Here is a 12,511-nt window from a genome sequence, read left to right as displayed (position 1 = left end):
TTGGCTTGAGCCTCCAGTAAAAAGATAAATTATGCTACAAGTATAAGGAAATATAGGAAAGTCTTTACAAACTTAAAGATTTTGGTGGGCCAGGTCTCAAAAGACTCATTCCTGCGTTTATGCCTGTATTTATAACTTTAATTGGAAAATTCTAGCGTGAATCATTTTAATAGCGTAGACAAAGCTAGCTCACAAACTCTGCTGGTATCTTTGAAGAAACCTTTCTAAATAGAACACAAATAGTAGAATGATGCAGTAAAAACTCAAAAATACCTTGAAACTGAGACAAGATTTTATATATTTGTATGATTTTAATTTTTTTTTTCAGCTATGGCATTCAAAGAAGGTTTTCACACAATCATCATGCTCACTCTAATATCAGCGCTTTCAGTATTAAGAGATAATCATGGCCCTTATCATTTAAAAAAGGTTAATGTGAAAATTTATTCTTTGTAGAGCCTCCACCTTCACCTGAGAAACTTCGAGTGTTTGGGATTAAAAGTAGACAAGCTATTGTCAGCTGGAGAATATCGTCACTGGATCATTTCAAACCTTTAAAGGCTTTTACTTTCTATCTGCAGCTCAGATTTTGGCATGGTAAGTGATTTTATGAATTGAAGTTACATTGCCTTCTAACTTTCTAGCTAGTAAGTGAGCTGGTAATATTTCGAAATTATATCAGGTTTTGAACAATTACAGCTCCTCGTAACAAAGGCATAGGTTACTAAACCAATAATCTGGCCAAAAACTAAAACCATAGTAAGCCAGCTAAGAAGGGGGCGGCAGATTTACCTTTGACAAATTACGTTTCGCTTTTATTTAAAAATGTATTCTAGTTAACTGCTATTTTGGCAAAAGCAATCAATGCACGCCATTTGGTTTTCTGTTTACTTAAATGTATTGCCTAACCCCTTAAGCTCAACAAGGCTTAGACTATAGACTAAAATTAAATAAAAAACAATTTTTTTTAACTGAAAGTAAGGAGCGACATTAAAACTCAAAACGAAAAGAAATTATTCCGTATATGAAAGGGGATGTCCCCTCCTCAATGCCTCACTCTTTGCGCTAAAGTTTGATTCTTTGTCACAACTCTACTTTTAAAACAATAGAAACTTTAGCGTAAAGAGCGAGCCCTTTCCAATCACAAAATACGCCATCAAAGATAGGTAGTCTTAACACGCAAAGAAAATATCTTTCTTGGTATTGCGTGACCAAAAATTATTTGAAAAAAAAATCTTCATAATTCTGTAGAAACTAAATTTATAACACTGATTTTTGTCAATTTTGTAAACCGCATTCGATTGAAATTCAAAAAATATTATCGAAGATCAAATATTTTCCCAAAACTTTGTATCAGTTAATCTAGTTTTTAGTTAGATAAGTTGTGTTTAATAAAAACTTACGTTTATTTACTTTTATGGGACCAATTTTTATTGATTTTTTGCGGTTCAGATTTGAGATTTTATTGGTTTAAAAGTTTCTTCTTTTTTCCTTTGATTTTATTTTGCACAAGTAGTTTGGGGCAGCCATGGATCGAATGAATTTTGCGCTAATTGAGTAATTGAAAGGGTTGAGTTTATACTTTGTCCTATCTGACTGTCGAATTTCGCCAAGTTGAATTCTGCCTAATAATTCTTTCTTTTTTTGCGGTAAGGGTAAGTTTTTGTGTAAACTAAAAACAACCAAAGCCTCACTGTATGCAGTTTTTCAATGACTACTCAAAGGTGGGAAATATTATCGAATATGCAATTTAGGATCACAATATTTACTTTAACGATAACATATTCACGACCAAAGCATGTAAGTGGGGAGGGGGGCATACTAGCTGTTGTCTATAACGAAAGAACTATTTTGTTTTCTGCTTGTTTTGAGTTTGACTCGGTTATTCATTGTAATTTCTGTTCGTTTTGGGTTTCATTTATTTATCAATGCTGATTTGCGGTAGTTTCACGCTTGGTAGATTATTTGATTTTATTTTTGCTCATTTTCGGTTTAATGAAGTTCTTTGCTTTTCTTTGAAAAACTTATTTTTTGGAAAAGGTTTATTTTATTTAATTTCTGTTCATTTTTTATTGACATAGTCTTTTCAGGGAAAAAGAAAATAACACTTTAAATCTTTTCGTTTTTTAAGACTTTATAGTTTGGCCTGCTATTTGGATGCTGGAGAAAAAATTTCAGCAATTCTTAACAACATACAACCTTTGAAAAATCTGGACTGTGTGAGCCTGTTTTGAAGTTTCTACGACAATGCCTTCTATAAAAACCTTATTAGCCCTCAGGTCATAACTTAAAACCCTTGCACTGAGGGTTGTGGGGGAGTGTCCTCCTCAAAAACATATTTTCTATCTGGAAATAAACTTCGCTGAACAAAATGGCTATCTCAAAATTTTGATTGGATGTGTTTGGGTAAAAGATCTCCGTGGGGGGGGGGCTAGTTGCCCTCCAATCACTTTTGACGATTAAAAAGGGCACAAGCCACTCCAATTTCCAATCGAATGAGCCCTTTTGAAGTTTCTACGACAACGCTTTCAATAAAAACTTTATATGCCCCCAGGACATAACTTACAACCCTTGCAATGAGGGCTCTGAGGGGGTTATCATCTTAAAAGACGAAATATCCAGAACTTTCAACTACGTTGAACAAAATGGATATCTCAAAATTTTAGTTCGATGTGTTTTGGAAAATGGTGGGCGTGAGAGGGGCGTTAGTCGCTATACAATCACTTTCAACTTTGAAAAAAGGCACCAGCCCTTTCAATTTCCAATTGAATGAGCCCTGTTGAGCTTTCTATGACAACGCTTTCAATGAAAACTTTATATACACCCGGGGCATAACTGACAACCCTGCCCTGAGGGCTGTGGGGGGAGGGGTTGTCATCCTTAAAGACCTAGTTTCCAAAAAATGGCTATCTAAAAATTTTGATTGGATGTGTTTGGGGAAAAGGTGGGCGTGAGAGGGGGGTTAGTTGCCCTCAAATCACTTTCGACTATTAAAAAGGGTACTAGTCCTTTGAATTTCAAATTGAATGAGCCCTTTTTCAAGTTTCTACGACAAAGATTTCAATAAAAACCTTATATGCCCCACGGCGTAACTTATAATCCGTGCCCTGAGGGTTAAGGGGGAGTGTCCTCCTCAAAACTATGTTTTATATTTGGAAATTAACTACCATGAACAAAATGGCTATCTCAAAATTTGTATTGGATGTGTTTGGGGGAATGATGTTTGTGGGAGGGGGGCTAGTTGCCCTCCAATCACTTTTGACTATAAAAAAAGGGCACTAGCCCTTTGAATTTCCAGTCGAATCAGCTTTTATTGAAGTTTCTACGACAACGCCTTCTTTAAAAAACTTATATGCTCACAGGGCATAGCTTAAAACCCCTGCCCTGAAGGTTATGGGGGAGTGTCCTCCTCAAAAACATATTTTGTATCTGGAAATCAACTACGCTGAACGAAATGGCTATCTCCAAATTTTGATTGGATGTGTTTTGGGGGAATGACGGGCGTGGGGGGGGGGGCTAGTTGCCCTCCAATTACTTTCGACTATCAAAAAGGGTACTAGCCCTTTGAATTTCCGATCGAATGAGCCTGTTTTGAAGTATCTACGACAAAGATTTCTATAAAACTTTATATGCCCCCAGGGCATAACTTAAAACCCTTGCCCTGAGGAATGTGGGGGAGTGTCCTCCTCAAAAACATATTTTCTATCTGGAAATCAAGCACGCTGAACAAAATTACTATCTCAAAATTTTGATTGGATGTGTTTGGGGGAATGATGGGCGTGGGGGGTGGGGGTGGTTAGTCGCCCTCCAATTACTTTCGACTATTAAAAAGGGTACTAGCCCTTTGAATTTCCCATCGAATGAGCCTGTTTAGAAGTTTCTACGACAGTGCCTTCTATAAAAACCTTATATTCCCCCAGGGCATAACTTAAAACCCTTGCCCTGAGGATTGTGAGGGAGTGTCCTCCTCATAAATGTATTTTCTATCTGAAAAACAACTACGCTGAACAAAATGGGTATCTCAAAATTTAGATTGGATGTGTGTGGGGGAATGATGGGCGGGGGGGGGCTAGTTGCCCTCGAATCACTTTCGACTATTAAAAAGGGCACTAGCTCTTTGAATTTCTAATCGAATGAGCCTCTTTTGAAGTTTCTACGACAACGCCTTCTATAAAAACCTTATGTGCCCCCAGGGCATAACTTAAAACCTTTGCCATGAGGATTGTGGGGGAGTGTCCTCCTAAAAAAATAAATTTTCTATATGAAAACCAACTACGCTTAACAATCCAGCTATCTTACACTTTTGATTAGATGTTTTTGGGGGAATGATAGGTGTTGGGGGTGGCTAACTACCCTCCAATCACTTTCGACAATTAAAAAGGGCGCTAGCCCCTTTAATTTCCAATCGAATAAGCCTGTTTTGAAGTTTCTACGACAACGCCTTCTATAAAAACCTTATATGCCCCCAGGGCATAACTTATAATCCGTACTCTGAGAGGTTTAGTGGAGGGTTCTTCTCAAAAAAATATTTTCGATGGGGAAATCAACCACGTTGAACAAAATGGCAATCTAAAAATTTTTATTTGATGTGTTTGGGGGAATGATGGGCATGGGGGGGCTAGTTGCCCTTCAATCACTTTTGACTATTAAAAAGGGTACTAGCCCTTTGAATTTTCAATCGAATGAGCCTTTTTTTTAGTTTCTACGACAACTCCTTCTATAAAACCTTAACTTAATCTTGATGATTACTTAAAACCCTTGCTGTGAGTTTTGCTGTGTAGTGTCCTCCTCAATAATATATTTTCTATATTGAAATATACAACGCTGAACAAAATGGCTATCTCAAAATTTTTATTGGATGTATTTGGGGGAATGATGGGCTTGGGGAGGGGAGGGGGGCTATTTGCCCTCCAATCACTTTCGACTATTAAAAGGGTACTGGCCCTTTGAATTTCCAATCGAATGAGCCTGTTTAGAAGTTTCTACGACAACGCCTTCTTTAAAAACCTTATATACCCCAGGGCATAACTTAAAACCCTTGCCCTGAGGGATGTGGGGGAGTCTCCTCCTCAAAAACCTATTTTCTATCTGGAAATCAACTACGCTGAACAAAATGACTATCTCAAAATTTTGATTGGATGTGTTTGGGGGAATGATGGGCATGGGAGGGGGCTTGTTGCCCTCCAATCACTTTCGACTATTAAAAAGGGCACTAGCCACTTCCATTTCCAGTCGAATGAGCCCTTTTCGAAGTTTCTACGACAACTCCTTCGATACGAAGTGCCCGGATATGGAGAAAAAAAAACAAAAAAAAACAACATATTGTGCTCACGTCGTTCTTTACTTAGGCAGCGCTAGCGCGATGCCTATGATTTTTTAACTTCATGTTTGATTATTATTAGGCTAACCTAACACCAATAAAATAAAATCATAATACTAATTATGAATTTTGATTATGAAACCAATTAAGAACTCTTACTTATCAATGCCAAAGTATTGTTTTATTTTTTACCGTTTTGTTGTTACTCAAAATACATCTCAGTGAACTTTTATTCTTAAGATTCATTTTTTAGTCATATCTTGACAAACCTGTTAACATGCGATTCTCCTTCATATGATTCTGATTACTTAATCTGGTGCTGGATTCTGTTTATCAGGTCCTAACTTAGCTAGTAATTAAAAATAGTTGTTTTAAATGTAAAAAGAAGATACTTAGGTACTAGTAACTGCTCTTCATTTTCAAAATAAGTTGATTTGAATAACTGCTTTTAAATGTCTGCATAACAAGGCTTTAGTAGTGTTTTGGAAAGAAGTTAGAAAATGGGAGAGGGGGTTAGGGATTTTGGTATTGAAAGTGAGGTTTTCTACGGATTTTCTTACAGGATTTTAGAGATTTTCATAAAAATGAGTGGAAACACTAATCCTTGGTCTTTGATGCACTGAATTTGACTACCCAGGAAACAGACCACTTTCCTAACGCCAGGAGACCCGATGGTCAGTTAGGGAGGGTTGTACTGGGTCATCCTTTTTATGGGCAGTTTTTTGTTGTCCATGGTGTTGTCAGCAAAATAAGGTGAAGCATTAATGAGACTGCCTTGATATCATTATGGGGAAGCTTCATTATCCCCTTACGCGTGCACAGCGAGCCAGCATGAGAGAACCTTAGTCTAAGATACAAAAGTGATCTCAGAACTTAAGTTTGGCTTAGGTCTTGGCGTTTACCCCACCCCCCACTCCGAAAAACACCCCCCGGAAAATACACCCTGGATAATATCCCCCTGCGGAAAATACCCTCCCAGAAAATACCCCCCTCTCCACGAAAATACTCCCCGCGAAAAATACCCCCCCCTCCCCGAAAAATAACCCACAAGAAATTCCTCCGCGCGTAAAATACCTCCCCCAGAAAATATCCCCATCCTGCCCCACAGCTGACTGGTCTCTAATCACTTTCGTCTTATAAAAAAGGACTAGGCTTCTCATTTTCTGATTGAATTAGCATCCTCCGAAGTTTCTATGACAATGAGGTGGAGGTGGGGGCGAATAAGGGGTACGGTGTTTCTTCTTGTGTACGGAATAAATTCCGTAAATTCTGGTTTAATGTTACCCTTTACTTTCATGATAACAGCGTAGACAACAAATATTCCCCGAAATGAAGAGCAATTAAATATCAGTTTCACAGTTTTGATACTTTTTTAAAAGTTTTTTTTTTTGTGAGCAACTAAGCAATCAACAATAAGGATTGCACTCGAAACAGTCTACTCTACACTGGCTTATAGTTCAGTATCAGGTCAGGTCTTGGTTGGGTTTCGGGCTCAGGGTCTTGGCACACAGTCTTTTGATGCTTCAAAGATCTTTGTATGATTTTTTGGTGTCTTTGAAAAAATGTTTATGTAAATTGAAACTTTTTTTTTTACCCTTTTATTATTATTATTTTTATTTTCGCCTAGGCTTTGTTTCTAGTAGGTAGTGTAGTGAGTAGTTTTTAGGTGGTAGTTTATAACTATTTGAGTAGATAGTGCAAAGTATGTGGCAGTCCCTTGATTTCTTTAAAAATACTTTTGACTTTAAACAAAAAGTTTCTAAAATAATAATTAAAGACTTTCTTTTGGGTTGATCCAGTATAGGATTTGAAACTATCACTCTAAATCAGCTTAAATTAAATGAATTAATTAGCAAAAATTAGCCCACAAGAGAAAAGAGTAATAAATTTCTTTGCAGATATATTTTCTTTTTGGAGCTAAAAAGCTTCCAAAAAATTGAAATAATAATCCTTAATTGTGTATTCTACTTTTCCCAAATGGATTTTTCCTTTTATGCTGACACGAAATATCATCAAAATTAATGATAGCTAGATTAATATTTCTAGCAATTCCTACAGAAGATGCTATTAGAAATTCAGTCAAATGACACAAAGAAGAGCACAAATTCGAAATTATCATTTTTGGTTGAATTAATGGACCTCCTTAAAGTCTAGTTTTGTAAGATGAAAAATAATAAACTCAAAAATTTGTTAATATATTAAGCAGTTGCTATCATGCATCTAATCCAATCGATTTCGTCTGAGAAGTTGTAATGGCAGAACTTACGGGTGTTGCTTTGTTGCTGTGCAGTGGGAGGGAATGACCGTGTCAATATCACTGCTCAAGGAGCATTTATACGGCGACAGACATTAATATTAGTAAAATAAATTGGCAAAGTAGATCTGAATATATCAGCTGACGCTTTTTTTTCATGTAGACGGTTTTCTTATATTATATCCTAGGGGGTGTTCCCGGTCCGACGAACAGTTAATAATATTTAATAGAAATTTAAAATTTCGTTCCAGGTGAGAGCGAATTAATAGCTGGAACGATCGAAAATTAAATTCGTATTAAATTTTGTATTAAATTTTTGTGAATACGCTTAACTAGCGTATTTACTGAATTAACTTCTGCACATTCATCATCAAAGTGGGAAAAATGGATACAAATGACCAATCTAATAGTAATCAATGTGTATTAAGGGATCAGAACTCATGTTTTTCATATTTTACTTATTTCTCATTAGAATTACTCGAGTTTTAATAATAAATTACAATGCATATTAGGGTATTAGTTAATAAACTGTTCCAGGTTGGCAGATAATTCGTATTAAATTTGAAGTAAATTAGAATTAAATTGCAATTTCCACCTGGAACACACTCCTAGTAAATGAAGGTACGAAATGTAGAATGTGATGCTTGCCAGTGTTTTTCGTTGCGCATAGAATTCATAATGTTATGATTAAAGGATTGGTCAGGTTCTTGAGTCATTTTTTATGGCAAAATTCTTGGTGTCACACCACTAACTACTAGGGTTTCTCCCCCTATCTCTTTTTGACTAGGGTTTCTTTCTAGAGGTGTGTCAGTTGAACTTCCTTTTAATGGAATTAATATACTGGTTTCCAGGTGACCCATGTAAACCCATCAACTTCACTGACCTGCAATCTATTATTACTGTCCTGCTACTGCATTCTACTACTATAGCGGTCCATTGAACTGTAATAATACTGCCATAAGCCTTGCTTACCAGGAAAACTAGACTATTTTTAAAACGAGATAACCAAAAAAGGAACTCCGTTTTGGCTTATAGATAAGTATAAGTAAAACAATAGAGATTTCGTTTTGTAAAACAGTGAAATACAACTTTAAATGAATATTTTAACCCTATATCCAAGGGCCACATTCCAATGTCGTATAGTTTCTAATGACCTTTAAATGGTGAAGCACTGTTTAGTAATCTAATCTTCAAGTGACAATATGAGGTGTGCCTATTGTACCGTATCTAACCTTAACATGTTTTTTTTCTGTGTTTTTCATATTGGCCTAACGAACGTTGGTACAGGTAAAAACTGCTCGTTTGAAGTAGGGTGAGGGATGCAATTTTAGGAAAAAGGTTTTAACGCCACATCAAAGTTTTCCACTTGGCGGTTGTTAAAATACCCAATTTATGCTAAAGTCTGAACCTGAAGCACTTTTTTGAATTCCCTATTGCTGTGCTAGTGGGGTTTTAGGACGTTTGTCATATCTCGTCTTTATTTCCTTAAATTAATTATAACAAAACAATTCCAAATATTAAGTTTTTCAATGAAAATTAAAGAACCCCATATTAAACTTAAGACCCTGAGAAATAAGTTCTATAATAATTCAAACTCAAAACAACCAGAAATTACAATCAAGGACATTAAAGTTTCCAGTAAATGAAACAGAGATTGAAATAAATTGCCTTATCAAACATATCCCTTATCCCTTTCCTGAAGCCCTTGCTGATTCCAGGTGGGAATTAAAGGTCAAGCTAAACTTGTATACCTCCATGGCAGTGATGGTAGTTACAGGCAATGAGGCTCGATCTTCCGTCCCTGGGCAGCAGAGGAAATCCGTCAGTGTACCTCAAAGTGGTGGAAGGGTGTCAACACCACTGAGCTCCACGCCGAGCGATTTGGTGGCCAACGCGCTCCGGGTGACCCGCAAGACTGGTGACCTTGCGGTCAACTCTATCCCCAAGAAACATCGATGGATATGAGACGTAGAAGAAAAGTTGTAACGGCTACGGCGTCCCCGGCACGTGATGCGGCCCCCGTATTGGCGCGGGTGTCGAGAAGTAAACAAGCCAACCATACTACGGCGTTCCCGGTAGGCGACGCGACTTCGAATATGGCGGCGAAGTCGAAAAATCCTTTTCATGCCATAAATCTAGGAAAACCCACTACAGTCATTAAACAGGCAAAATCTAGAATAAATGTGGGATGCTGGAATGTAAGATCCATCAAACAAGAAGCCACGCAAGTTTTTTTTGTCCATGAGATGGAGAAGTACAACATAGACATACTTTGCATATCCGAGACAAGAATTTCAGGTTCTGGCTCCATAGTTATTAAAGCTCCTGAAACGCTACGTCAATTCCATTTTTTCTACTCCGGAGTAGAGGATAATTCGGGACTCCACGGAGTTGGTTTCATCATGAACCAAAGAGCCAGAAATGCTCTCCTAGAATGGGAACCAGTCTCCTGTAGACTTGCCGAAATCAGACTAAAAGGACACCCCGCAAATGTGTCGATAATTTCTACCTATGCTCCCACCCGTGACGCTGCTGATACGACCAAGGATGATTTCTACGGCGAGCTACAGCAGCTGTCTTCTTCTGTTGCCGCACGTGATTACTTGATTGTTGCTGGAGACTTCAACGCAAGAGTTGGTCCCTCTGACCAAACCACAAGACAAGTCCTGGGAAAATTTGGACAAGGTCACAGATGCGAGAATGGGCGAAGGTTGTTAAACTACGCCTTGATGAACCACCTTGTTGTCACCAATACCATATTTCAGCACAAACCTAGCCACCTTTTAACTTGGCATTCAAATGACGGTGTCACTAAGGCTCAAATAGACTTCATTCTCGTACGCCAGCACTGGAGAAGCTCCGTACAGGACTCTCGCTCTTACAACGGCACGGACACAGGCTCGCAGTCTGGGTCTGACCACAGGATTGTTGCTGCAAAAATTTTGCTACGTCTTGCAACTCGGAGGAAAAACAAACCCAAGGCAGGATTTCGACATTGGTAAGCTCCAAGACAAAGAAGTTCGACAGGCCCTCAATTCGGAATTGACTTACCAATTTGACACCCTCAGTTCTTAGTAAAATCCAACCCCCCAGAAGAGTTGGTATACCTTTAAAACAGTGATTACAGAGACTGCCGGTGAGATCCTAGGACGAGTAAAAATAAAACGACAGCACTGGATTAACGCTAGGACCCTGTCAATAGTCGGTGAGCGAAGACAAAAGATGAGCAGCCCTAAAGAAGAAACAAAAGAGCTGCGCAGACAGGTAAAACGCTCTGTCCGTCTGGACCGCTGCCAAATGTGGGAAGATGCTACCATGTCGTTAGAGAAAGCAGCACGCTCACATGATACCCGCAAGCTTTACCAGATCCTGAAAGAGTCCGTTGGTAAGAAAGCTGCTGTCTCAGAAATAGTCAAAGACAGATCAGGAAAAATCATCAGTTGTCAGAAGGAGCGCTTAGGAAGATGGAAGGATCACTTTCAGATCCTCCTAAACCCTTCCCCATCATCCGCTCCTGATACTTTCCCACCTGCCGTTTCTAAAGAACCCTACGATGTCGAGCTGGATACACCGACCAGAGCCGAAATACTAAAAGCGATCAAGACCCTGAAGAACCACAAAGCCCCAGGTGAAGACGGCCTCCCCCGGAAGTGTACAAACAATGCCCTGAGGTCACTGCTGAACAGCTCCATGGCATTCTCGAAGAAGTGTGGAGGACCAATTCTTTCCCAAAAGATTGGAAGACATCAGTCATTCTCCCCTTCTATAAGAAAGGAGATAAAACCGAATGCAAAAATTACCGCGGAATAAGTCTTATAGACATTGCGGTCAAAATATTCGGGATTATACTCTTGAACCGCTTCAAAGGGGCAAGGAGGAAAGAACCCGAGAAAATCAAGCCGGCTTTCGGCCAGGTAGAGGCTGTACTGATAATATCTTCGTTTTTCGCCTCATTATCCAGCAGTTTGAAAGGTACAATCTACCCCTGATCTTGATGTTCCTGGACTTCATTGCCGCCTTCGACTCTGTCACTCGCCAGAAACTTTGGAAGATCCTAGAGAATGACGGAATGCCGCTGAAGTTTGTTGAACTGATGAAGGCATACTATGACGCGTCAGTGAGCCGAGTTCGAGTCTATGGTGAAGAAACTAAAGAATTCCTGGTTGAGTTCGGAGTAAAACAAGGGTGTATCCTCTCTCCGACTCTGTTCAATTATTGCGTCGATTGGGTGCTTGAAAATGCACTGTCGTCCTATCCAGGAGTTCAGATCGGACAGAATCTCTCACTGACTGACCTCGATTATGCGGATGATGTTGGCCTCCTGTCAGACCCCGTAGAAGCTCAAAACATGCTTGACAACGTGGTGGCCTGGGCAGACCTGATCGGCTTGAAAGTCAGCACAGAGAAAACGAAATTCATGGCTATTAACCACGACACAGGACCATTCACACTAACTGTCAATCAAGTTCAACTGGAAAAAGTCAACTGTTTCACATACTTAGGCTCCCAAATATGTATTGACGGATCTTCCGACGCTGATATCCAACAGAGAATACAGAAAGTGCAGACAGTCTTTGCCTCCCTTCGGAAACCCTTATGGAATCGCCACGAAGTCAGTGTCCGAACGAAAGTGCGAATCTACATGGCACTAGTCCGCACCGTTCTCCTTTACGGATGCGAAACATGGTCGGTAAAACTACAGCATGAGAATACGCTGAAGGTGTTTGAGCATACCTGTCTGCGAAGAATTCTCAGAATACAGCTGCGTGACCGTATCTCCAGCACGGATCTACGTCGAATGTGCAATAGTCAGAGAGATGTTGCGCTCACTATTAAAGAACGCCGTTTGAAATGGTTGGGCCATGTTTTACGGAAGCCGCCAGAATACTTGCCTCGCCAAATACTTCTAGTCGAGCCTATTAGCTCCTGGAAGAGAC

At 39.1% G+C, this 12,511-nt stretch overlaps 1 protein-coding gene across 3 annotated transcripts in view; it reads left to right on the top strand.

Moving 5' to 3' along the window:
* The window catches only part of LOC148956001 (cell adhesion molecule Dscam2-like), a 240,243-nt gene that overhangs the window by 140,130 nt on the left and 87,602 nt on the right, over nt 1-12,511 (top strand). For all 3 annotated transcript variants that reach the window (XM_089093545.1, XM_089093538.1, XM_089093530.1), the window contains exon 13: nt 457-597. In XM_089093545.1, coding sequence (XP_088949671.1) covers nt 457-597 — 141 coding nt within the window. The remainder of the gene's footprint in view (nt 1-456; nt 598-12,511) is intronic.

The sequence above is a fragment of the Artemia sp. Qi Xiang Cuo genome, chromosome 1 (genome assembly GCF_049724085.1).
Source record: "Artemia sp. Qi Xiang Cuo chromosome 1, ASM4972408v1, whole genome shotgun sequence".
In the NCBI taxonomy this organism is placed as follows: Eukaryota; Metazoa; Arthropoda; class Branchiopoda; order Anostraca; family Artemiidae; genus Artemia; species Artemia sp. Qi Xiang Cuo.
This window is presented reverse-complemented; position numbering and strand designations above follow the sequence as displayed.